General features: G+C 32.6%; 1 protein-coding gene across 1 annotated transcript in view; it reads left to right on the forward strand.

The window, feature by feature from the left end:
* The window catches only part of CCDC178 (coiled-coil domain containing 178), a 173,297-nt gene that overhangs the window by 16,083 nt on the left and 144,702 nt on the right, over positions 1 to 12,512 (forward strand). The window contains exons 8-10 of the mRNA XM_068672826.1: positions 3,958 to 4,178; positions 6,428 to 6,570; positions 11,830 to 11,983. Coding sequence (XP_068528927.1) covers positions 3,958 to 4,178; positions 6,428 to 6,570; positions 11,830 to 11,983 — 518 coding nt within the window. The remainder of the gene's footprint in view (positions 1 to 3,957; positions 4,179 to 6,427; positions 6,571 to 11,829; positions 11,984 to 12,512) is intronic.

A 12,512-nucleotide genomic window follows, 5' to 3' on the forward strand; every position in this document is an offset into this window, starting at 1 on the left:
CTTTATTTTTTCTTGGGAAGAAGTGTATGTATGTCATCATGGTAGTGAACCCATGGTTATGGACTCTAAAATCTCTAAACTTTTTTTCCTTTGTATTCCTCTTAACCTTATTGGTTTGAGTTGCTTGGCTTTGTTTTGCAATGTCGTTAATGAATAAAATAGGCTGTTTACTTATAAGGAAGTCTTAATTCTTCTTGTCTAATATTAGTAAAAATTCACAAAAAAAAAAAAAAAAAATGAAGGGGATGATATGTGTTTCATTAGTAAAAGGTGAAGTTTCACAATAGTGGAAATGGCTGGTGTGTGCCAAAGTATACCAAAAGATCATGTGGACAGGATGATCCTCCCCTTTAATGCATAAGAATGCACAATATCTGTAAAATCAGTAAATCAACATATTGTGGCTGGCAACCCACATACATATTTGACTATTTTGACTATTTATTTTAACACACACCCTCTTTTTTTCTAAATAGTTCATATTCCTAACTTTCTATTCATATCTATATATTTACATGTATAGATATAAATGTATAGTTCATATTCCTATAGCCAGGGAATAAGCAATAACAACATCAAGCCATCAAACTTCTCAGCTTTTTCTACAATATGTCACCATAATATTTCAAGATACCATGTTTGTTTATTATCAGTGAGTAGTGGCTATCTTGGAGGCTGCCAAATCAGCCTTGGAAGTATAGTATCTTTATTTCTGATTTTAGGGTCCTGTTCTTAGTTCCTTTACATTTGCAACACATCACATTATGTGAAGGTACACAATTCTCTTAAGTCTTCCAGTTGACAGCTATAAATCTCCCAATTCCTTTTTACAGAAATGCCTCAGGTTATCCTGTAGGTGCTGTGGGGGTAGTTTATTATTTTTATATCCAGATGTCTAACAAAATATACCACAGCAGCAAACAAGAGTAAGGACCTTAAAAATAGGAAATGAGACATTAAACTTTCTATGCTAATGCTTATTTTTTGGCTGGCAAACTATCTTTTATTTTCATAATGAAAACTGTTGAGTTCTGACAAAATCTAGGTTCTTGATGTTAGAGATGCAGTGGTCAATGTGTCTTCACTCAACTGGTTTTCATGTGATTTGTAACCATTTTAGCTCTATAGAGCTTCATCTTATCCTTTCAGTCTACAGTGCCTTTCTTACACTGAGAGCAGTAGAGCAATATTTATAACTATTCCAAGAAAAAGGCCTCAGAGAATGTCAGTCCAATCTTCCCAGTTGTGTTTTTGACTACTTTTTACTGTCTTGTTTAAGTAAGTCATAGAAGAGGAAAATACAGGCTCTGAACCATCATGGTATTCCATTACATCTGTTTGTTACTGTGATGCTGCACTAAAATTAGAGGTGGTGGAACACCTGTTAATATTCCCAGACACTAATTTGAAAAACATAGCAGTGGTTTCTCTACAATCTTCCCATCATTTTCAGAATGGTATCAGGAGCCACAAGAGATATGAAGATGGAGAGGAAAAGAAGTGGCATAATTTATAATAGTAGGTTCCTGGATGTGAAATCATAGTCAGTACTAAGGCGCATACTCTGGTGCACAACCTCCTAAGATTTTGACAAATACCTCCCTCACAATCCAGTAACAATCCATATGGTTATGGAGCAAGAGTCTTTCATAACTGTGTTTATTGATGGATAAACACTGCGTGAAAATGAGTGCATAATGAAGGCAAGCCAGTACTTTTTTAGTCCCAAACATGTACTTTTTTTTTTTTTTTTTTTTCCCTAGAAAGACAAAATATGAAATTGGACAGATAGATCCCTGACAATATGTGAGAATAATTTTTTTGTTTTATATTTATTTTCTTATTTATTTATTTATTTTAGCTAATAACTAACTCTAATTGGAAACAAGAAACATGTTAAGGTTTTACCAGTTTGCAGAGATTGTTTTTTTTCTTTTTCATTTTTAATCAGTTTCCTCTAAAGGGCAATTTATAACATCCTGAAAACAAAAGAAGAGATTGAATAAAGAACCAGAATTAAAATTCATTCATAGGGACGTTAGAAAATGCTTGCAGGAGAAAATCCTGTGACAACTGAAAGGTCAAAATTATAGAAGCAAAAAAAGCTTCAAGAAGATAAGGTCAATGATAGAGCTTCATTCTCTAGCACAGTATTTCATGATTTGAACTGCAGGGATGTTACAAGTCAATTGCAGTGATGCAAAAAGCAGTATATATATATATATATATATATATATATATATATATATATACACATATATATGTATATGTGTGTGATACTCTACCGATCTATTACTCTTACTTTGCTGTTTAACATTATCTGCAAATATAAAAAAAATCAAAAGTTTGGAATAGTAGAATATACTGAACACATTGTGTTCATTATGATAATATATATGTTCATTATGTTCATATATATAATGATACACCATATCTATTAAAACAAACAAAAAAGCACAAAACAGCATGAAGTTTGTCTGTGAAGATTAACCAACTCTCCCCCTTGATTTATGAGTAGACTATGGTAGTACAATGTTGTGTCCTTGGAGTAAATTTGTCATTTTCAGGATTCTAATATTTCACACTATTATCTATAAGACAAAAATTATGTTAAAACAGAATTGAGGATAAAGGGAAAAGACCCTCAGGGATGTTATAATTATCCCTAATCTAAGTATTACAAACCCAGGAGATTCTTAATTAAGAGTTTGCATGACCCATTCAGAGTAGGCACAGAATCCTGTTATTTCTTCAGACTTCCTTTGATTTCCATTATTGCTAGCTCCTGCTGCCTTTTTGTACTGTAACACATTCAACTAATTGCAGTGACATAACCCATCTTCAGAACTGACCTTCTCTGAAATATAACAAAAATCCAGTGTAATACACATTTTATTCATCTTACTGTTAGGCATCACTTAGTATGACATAGAAAAACCACTTATTCATACAAAGTCCCTTTAACTTTTAGTGGCAATGAAATAATAAATATCTAAATTTGTGATTTATGTCCTGTTAACGCAGCAAATTTTATCCAATGTTAAGGGATTACACTGGATATTCCACAGCTACTTCTTAGAGCTTGCGAGCTGTTTTTCTCTGTGAAATGTATGCTTTCTCTCAGATTTGGAGCAGTTTACTCCTGCTGAGATATTTTCTGAATATATATATTTTTTCTTATCTGATAATCTTACTTTATTTTCCTTAGATTCATGCCAATACTTTTTCTCTATGTAGAACATGAACTGCTGCAGGACTGTTACGACACAGTCTGTAATAAGCCTTTTTTTCTGAGCAAGATAAAATATATGCTGTCATTCAGCAACCAATGATCTAGTTACATATTTTCTTGTAAGGACCCTTAGGAAATTTATGCTGGAGTAGGAAAAGTAAATGCAATGAAGTGAATTAAGACTGACACAATTCTGTGTGGCAACATGAACATGATCTATTTGATGGCTTCAAATGTGTATCTTTAGTCTAGCTTTTCTGAAGCCACCTTAATTCAGGAAGTGTCCCTGAACTGAAAACAGTTGGCATATTAAGGTGATCTAGGATATATACTCGTCCTGTTCTTCTGCATCAACGTATGTCCATTGTTGGTGACAGAGAAGTTCTGTACAGCTGTTTTTGTGTGGTAATATCCCCCTCAGGATATAAGTTGATGCCAGGTGTTTTTAGTTTCCTTCATAAACACAAAAACACCTCTCACTTTGACAATTTGCTTGAATGATGTAGTTAAATTATTAAATATGAGTTTCTAAATGGTTCTACTGCTAACACAGTATTTGGTGATGTCGTTTGTAAGCGATGTCCTCTGTTGGCCTTTAAAGTATTTTACAGCAAAATTTTGCAAGTCTTGTACTCGTTGTTATAACAACATATTTCCTAATCTCACTAAGTATTCATGGTTTCCCTCAGATACACATTTTGTTATGCTAATTATCTTTTTAACAGAATATGAAATGTGTGCTCAAGACACCTTGGAGCTACGATGGCATTTTGATTGTAAAAGCTGTCAGCTGCGACAGGTAGAAACCCAAATACTTAAGATAGAAACAGTCAACAGAAAGATTCAGGAGGATATAGACTTCATGAAGAAACACAGCCCTCTGCTGGAAGAAAAGCTAAATCTGGAAGGTGAAGCCGTGAAGGATGTATTACTGGCTTATGAAAAGGTGAATACAAATCATGCAAAGACATTTCTATTAGGACCTTTCCACTAGATAAGTGTATATCCTTTTAGAGAACAGCAGTATTTTGGCATTACTAGTCTGTTGTAAATTTTGTACACAAAGGCTGAGAATTGTGTGCCTGTACATACAGGCCATTACATACAGGTACTCAGTGTAGACAGAATCCAGGGAGGATAATGTTGTTGGCCTTTAAATGCTTCACAAGCATACGTGTAATATAATTCTAACTTTGTAAGTTGATTCCATGTGGATTTTTTTTTTTGAAAGAAATATAAATGTCATATATCTGATGTCTGCATAAATTCTTTTCAGGTTTCTCACAGTCAGAGATTTTTTTTTTTTCTTCCAGCATGTATAGGTGTTAGAAGTTGTAAAACAAACTAAAATTTAATTCTTTTCAAGTGCTGGTGTCTCTTTTTTTTTTTTTTTTTTTTTTTTCCCCCTAATTTATTTGTTGGCAGTATTTATTGATAACAATATCGATAACCATATCTTATTTGTTGACAATAAATGCCAAATTAACTTAATTTCAGACTGAACAATCAAAGTTTAGCAATGTTGTAGGTGGTTTAAAATTGGTGTCTGAAAATGAGAGATACTGTGTTAACTCAAGTTTAGATTTTAATACTAATTACTTTTGATATATGTTTTATTGTTGCTTTATTTGCAAACCTAGAGATGAATCTATTTCAAGATGCTATATTTACATTAAAAATGTTTTATGCTTGTGGGTGATTCTTAATAAAAATTCTTGGTCTAAATTATTATTTTTTTAATTCACATTTTGAGGAGTCAAAAAACATGTAAATGTGCTTCTAAAATTAAAAAGAGTTAATTGCATATTACATCGTATAAATAATATGATAATTGTTATAAAGTCCTTCTGATTCTTTTCCTTTTTCTTTGTTAAATATCAGCAGGACTAGATCATGAGACAGTGTGAGAATTACAGCTTGAAAATTCCTTATGAATTACAGCTTGAAAATTCCTTATATCTATATTTTTGGAAAAAAATTTCTGCACACTAAAACTTACACGTCATTCTGACATTTAAAATGTCTGGTAGTTCTGATATATTGATATATTTTCAAAATACTGGCTGATATATACTGATATATTTTCAAAATACTAATTGCTATCTTAATACTAAATTCTAATACAAAATACTAATTGCTTAATACTAAAATGTTAGTTTAAAATCAGTCATTTTGATTTTTATTTTATATAATTTTTTTCTTATCTTTGAGTACATTTTATGCAGTCAAAAATTGAGCTGTTCTAAAATACTACTTAGGAAACTGGCTTAAAACATACATACACACATATTTGTAAAGACTGTTTTAAATGAATACTTTTTCAGTGTTGTTTTTTTTTTTTTTTTTTTTTTTTTTTCCAAAAAGTGACTATAGGTCTTAAGAATATAGATTTACTGTTCCTGTATTTCATTTGTATATTTAATTTCAACAAAACCTCTAATTATTAAATGAAACATTTATGATTCTTATTGTGCTCTAATTAATATGCTGTACATTACTCTTTTTTTTTCATCCTATGGCCTTAAAAAAGCAAAAAAAGCAGCTAATACTGAATTTTCATTGCAAGTAAAAAAATTTACTCTTGAAGCTCTCGTTTTTAAAATCCAGATAACTAGTTTGAGCAGGTAAATGCTAGATTGTAATAAAGATTTTATATCATGTCATTTTTTGACATTTGTAACATTTTCAAAAGCCAAGACAATAGGCTTGTGCATAGCCCAAAGTTGATAGGAGCACTGCTGTTTATACTAGTGAAAATGTTCATTGTCTGCATTGTCTCAAGCCCCTCTTTTACACAGGTGTCTGCAGGGCTTGTACATCCTCTGGGATATACTTAACTAATGATTCTGGCAGTGAAACTTCTATGGCTTCTTTCAGCTTTCTTTCTTTCTTTCTGCTCCAGAGGTCACTATCTTCCCGTGGAAGTAGCCACCTTTTCACAATAACTTGTAAGTTTTGCTACAGAGCGAAAGGCCTCTTGATAACACTTCTTGATGTCATGCAGTTTTAAAATACACATTCTGTTGTCTTTGCAGACCATGCAAAATTCATTGTTACGGCATCACAAAATACTGCTTCAACTTCAAACTTCAGTTTTAAGATTGCAAAGAATCAGACAAATCTAGATTTTTTTTAATATTATATAGTATTTTTATATAACATCTTTCAGAAAACTTATTTAATTTTGTTGCTTAGGCATCAAAAATATATAGCGATGTTCATTCTGAGCTCATGGAAATCCAAAAGACAATGAAGAGAATTGATGAAGAAGGGAAAAAGAAGATAAAATCTTTGTATGAGAAAATTAAATATTCTGGGATGCTACTAAGTCAATACAAGTAAGAGCTATTCAAATAGTCAAATCGTGTTACATGCTTGTGTTAGTTTTTAGTAGTAACAATGAAACTATAGAGAGTTTTCATGTAGAAAACATTTTAATTTTTTATTTTTGTAAAATTAAAGTTAATAGAATCCTACATAAAATATGTGTTTGCTTTGTCTTAGTTTGTATTAGCAAACTAGGGAAGGGATGGTGTCCACAAATATACACAAATGTAAGGTTCCATGAAGATCTTGAAGTATATATTTTTGCCTTATTTTAATTAATTATGATTTTTTTTCCCTTTCACAGGATTTTTTTGCTATAATTCTTATTGACTACACAAATTACTTGCATTGAACAGCATCACTTACTGAAGTGTCATAGTACCATAGCTAATTTTGAATTTGCATGTTAAATAAAACAATTCTAGACAAGAAGTACTTTTTACCTTATCAAAATACATTTTTTTTTTATCCCACAAACAAACACCATTAATATAATTTAATTGGCTTGGAAGGTAGCTTCTGTAAAATGACGTATGTTGCAGTCTCTTCACTGTCACCTCTGGTCAGATTACTAACCCCTGATTTATCAAGTAGAACTATAGGGACACTCGCGGCTGGTTGCTGGTTGGTTCTTTTAATCACTTAAGACCAAGAATATCTGTGCATTCTAACATTTCAGCAATTTAATTTCAAAAAATAATTGGTGTTCAGGAACTTGAAATGCCTCTTTCAGGCCCGTAAAAGGAGTACTTATTGCCTGCCTTAGAATTTTGCAAGTCTTTAAGCCTGCATCTGAAACACCAACTTTTGCAAAACAGAGTGGTCTCACAGTGTATTTTGGGGAAGAGATCAACCTCAGTAAATCATTAAGTTGCCTAATATGACTGGTGTTTTTGATGTCTGCTATTCAGGGAAATCTGAGCTTGCCAGTCAGCTGGAACAGAGGCCTTACTGACACATTCTGAGAAAGAAAGGTTATTTAGATGCAATCATTCTGTTTCTTTTAGAGATATACCACATCACTGTGGATCTCTTGGTCATTTTTCAGAACCACATCAGAATCAAAGAAAGATCATAGCTCTTCCTGTCATATGTTTATACATCAATATAGGAGCAGAAGGAATCCCAGGTCACATGTATTTCCCCGAATGACATTGCTACTCAAGAAATTTCAATTGTAACACTCACAAAGTGTTTGTGTCTTGTAATGAGATATAAACTGTGTGACATCAGTGAGGTCTAGTCAGAGTAGGATAAAAATGTATTTTTCTTGAAGATTAATAGTTTAGCTATTCAATGCTAGAAAAAACAAGTCTCTTTGTCTGACTTGCTTTTTTCGTCAGCATGGGTTTTTTTTGTTGTTGTTGTTTGTCTTTGTTTTTTCCTTTTTTGATTCTGACCTTTACTATGAATTTCTCTCAGTAAAGCTCTTACTTTACTTGAGTTCAGAATAATTTTGACACTATATTCTTTTCACCTTTATATTATTATTTTATGCTAATTAAATGTTATTTCTGATCAGAATAAAGGGATTCACATATGTTTAGTTTAGTTAACTAAAGCTTAATGTTTTTCATTCCAGAGTCTAGTTTGCAATCTAGAATTGCAAGAATAATAGAAAATGTGGAAAGAATATATGAAAATGAAAATCATATTCAGAAATATAGCTAAATCCCAAATATTTTAATATACAAATCCTGAGACAAGATTTCTGTAATATCAATACCTGTCAAAATTGGTGTAACTTCTGGAAATCATGTGATTCTCCAGTTAAAAGTCACTATGTGTGTACAAAGGAAGAAGTGTGTGAAGGGTAGGAGTCAATACTTATTTTTGATGGGTATGAGGCTGTGAATGCAAGCTTTGGAATGTCTTCACAATATTTGGAATTTAATTTTAGCTTAAATATAGAGAGATGTTCTGATCACATGCTTATTAGCTTCTCCGTGGGTTCCAGTTGAGAGAAATCTGGCAGCATTGGCCCTCATTCTGCAACTGGTAAAGTTCATTGCAACCTCATGTTGATTATGGGAAAAGTCAGATCCTAGGTAAGAGGTATTACTAAAAATATAGTGTGATTTATTACTATGTATTCAGATTCACTGCAAATCTGTTTAGTATTTCACTTGCCTATTTAATGTTCTGTTAATGTTCTTGTCTAAGTTACTAGCTGCTGGCAAGAATTGTTAGTGGTTATGGTGATCCACTGCTGAACATGTTTTTATTATACAATATCAGAGCAAACAATATGTGACTTCACTTTCCATCATATATATATATATATATATATCCTCCGTGACTTTGGATTTTTGCTTTGTGCCTTCTTCCTATCTCATTTCTAAATAAACTTTCTCTATTTTCAGTGTGCTTTCAGACCTCTCCAGGGTGTCTTCTGAGTTTTTCATTTCTGTGATATGCTTTTCAGAAATGGGTTAAAAGCTAATGCAAACAATATTCCAAATGAAGCCATACCAATGACTTTAACAGGGATGTCTTGCTTTCATTTTTTATTCTAATGTTTTTCATTCCATTTCCTAATCTAATCCCTTAGCTTCTTTATATCTGTTAAATGTTGAGGAGAGCTTCAGGGTGTTTATGGAAATGTGTGCATGTCTTTCTTAATTTGAAATAATTAATTTAGAATTTTGATGTGTACGGATTGTTCAGCCTCTCCAGTCTTATACTTCTTTTGAGTATGGACACTAAATGCTACATGCTGTTGTTCTCCCCAGTTTAGTTTATCTTGATTTTTTTCTTAAGCTTCATAGCTCTTTTGGCCCTGCCTATCCTAAATCATGTTACATGCAGACTTTTAATTTCACTACACCTTGCCCTTTCAGATCATTAGTAAATATAACAAAGCAGCAGATATGGGATGTTGAGATACCATGTTATTGACCTATTCTTTTAATGAAAATTGACCATTTAATTTTACTTCTGTATTTTTTTCATTAGTATTAGAATTCTGTAGCTTGTGTTAGAACTACTTTACTCTTTAATAGTCTTTTATGCAGGATTTTGTTCAGTTCTCTTTGGAATTCTCTCACTGCATCACAGCTGTTGGCTTATTTAGTAGTTTTAGGACAGTGTGGGCAGTTTTCAAGTTTTGTTTTGGTATTCTTGGTGGAAATCAAGACTTTGAATTTGTTTCATATTAATGGAAAGAAATTGTGGCATTAGTCTAGATCATCAGGTAGTTACTGGTGAATTGTCACTTGTCAGTTTTCTTGTCACAAGCCTGTGTTCTGGGGAGCATTAACATTGCTTTACAGAAAAAAAAATAAAAATCTCTGTTCATTTGAAACAATCATAATGAAGTGAAATCCCTATGGTAATGGCAATAGGTAACTAATACCTCAACTTCCTCATGTTGATAGAAATACACCATGTATGTTTTCTGTTTCACCTAGTTAAGGGATTTTGTATTTGTACAACATGGCAATGATGAGGACTGTTGTGCATCTTACAACCTGTCCTGTTTGTGATAGCAGTGATTTTGGGAATATCAGCATTTACAAGAAAAAGTCAAGAATATTTTTTTCTACCCTTCACTGAAGAAATTAATTTTTTGTCTACTGTATTTTTTTCCATCCATTTGCTAGACTCGTAATTAAAACCAGAATGCCAGAATTAATTAAAGAATGGCTTACATTCCAGAAGAAGCAGACCCTTCAGTTGCTGTCTAAGGAGGATTAGAATAGTATAGGTGTGAGAAAGACAAATTTCTGATGGCATAGTCTTGAAAAGACTGCTCTTCAGATGGTACCTTTTTCTTTATGTTCAATACCATAAGTGAGATAATGATGAATGATGAAACTTGAAATATTGAGGCTGGGGTACATCACACAGCACAGTCTGTTATTTTTGCACATTCACTGTGGCTGATAATAGTGTATTTTTCCATGGGATTGTACTCAGAAAAGTTGTGGCTGATAGGCAGTATGAGAAGAAAATTACAGTCTATGTCTGTTAAATTTCTGTTATCAGAATAATTCCAAGTGTCATTTATATGTCTATCATGACTGGTGGGACCTGAGAGAGTAGACGTGTTTGAATTGTTGGTTTCGTGCTCATATTCTGTGACCTTTGGAATGTGATTTTGCAGAGTAAGTCTTTATCACTGGATAGATACCTTGGAAGCAAATAAAGGAAGTGTCTATCAAGTAATCTTGTAGGAATGGCTCTTGAAGTCCTGAAGTCTTTTTGTCATACTGTTTTATTTATTTTTTTACTGTGTTTAGGTATGCAACACTTGTTCAAGGTTTTTTGTGGGGTTGTAATGCAGTAGATGTTTGTAAAATACAGCTACTGTTGGCCTTAGTTCTGCTGTGGTGGATTTATTTTGCCATTTAAGGTGTGCTTGCTTAAATCATGTTATTGGCTGAGTTAGTTCTCTGGGGAGCATGGGAGAGACTCTTTTCTACCTGCTGAAACAAAAATAGTGGAAAAACATCAGCAATCATTGTAAAGTTTTAACCTGACATCACTCTATTTCTTTTGCCTTTCACCAAATCCATTCTCTTACACAGCTGTAGCAAAAGACCTGCGCGCAGCCTATAAAGAGGCCTAACAGTGTCTCCTGGGAGTGTTGTCCTGACTATTGTTGTAGTTACTACTACCTCTTTCTGTAATTATGAGTAGCTTTCCTTGTGATAAATGCAGTGTATGCTGAGAAATCTGCTATTCAGAGCTAAATTAAGGTCTTTATCCCCTCCTTTGACCTTGCTTACTCTATGCAAGTTCCTTATTGCATGAAGAACTGGCATTTTACTTGCATGGTGGCACCAAAGATACTGGTTACAATACTGGTTACAGAAAAAAAATATTCTTCACAAATGACAATTGTCCACAAAATGACAGTGAAGTAATTTGATTAAGTGAAAATAACTCTAAATTATATTTAGCCTCTAGTAGAAAAAGAAGTTGACTCCCATTTTGTTTAATAAATATGTTGAGGTATGATGGAAAGTCTTCTGCTCAACTACACTGATACCTGTTTAGAGGTCCAATTAGAAGTTTCAGTGTTGGCAAACGGTTTCAAGTACAAGTGAACTGGTAGCCTGATTAGTTTTGATTTCTGACTGAAACTGTGTGAACCTGCCAGGGTAGATATTTTGAAAGTCTCTCATGCATACCTGTTCAAGAAACGTAGTAGAGAATCAAAATAAATCTTTACTAATTCAGATCTGCTTTACATTTTCCTTTATAGAGAGGGACTACCTTGGAATATTTCCAAATAGATTGATTCACTTTCTGTGTATTTCTATTAGGAATGAGTTAAAGCATTCTGAATTTATTTGGACCGAATACTGTATGAAGTTAAAAGAAACAGAGGAGAAGATTATAAAGGATGAAAAACACCTTGAGGAGTTAGTGAAGCAAAAAGCAGAAATCCAGGAAGATGCAAAATGTTGGAACAGCAAAGTGAGTCTTGAATATTTATAAACAAGCAAGTAAATGAGTATCTTTTATTGAAAAGTACATGAATGCCTGAATATTTTTGTGTGTTTAAGAGTTACGGTCCTCTGTAAAAGTAAAAATACAAGTATTGATTTAAAAATAAAAAATGGTAGAATTGTATAAAACTCTCTTATTCATTCTTGTGTTTTGTTATCAGTTTTCAGCATTTTTTTAAGAAAAATGTTGTAGTCATCTTATGTTGCTTTGAGTGACCTGTGCATTTTTAGTTGTTGTATGCATATCTGCCTAATATTGCTTATCTTCTTAAGTCATCTGGAAGTGTGTATTTAACAGTACAACATGATTGTCCTATTGAATTAGTAGATTTTTTGTCCTGAGTTGGCATATCATACCCTTTTCTACATCATGCAGAATGATAGTTTCTTTTACTTAAAATTCCTGTTTTATCTTATATTTGTTGGGTATCCCTTTTTTAGTCTTGTATTGCTGTACACAGCAGTTTGAAACATGAACTGGAGATCCTTATGATGCT

This window comes from Anas acuta, chromosome 2 (assembly GCF_963932015.1).
Source record: "Anas acuta chromosome 2, bAnaAcu1.1, whole genome shotgun sequence".
NCBI lineage: Eukaryota > Metazoa > Chordata > Aves > Anseriformes > Anatidae > Anas > Anas acuta.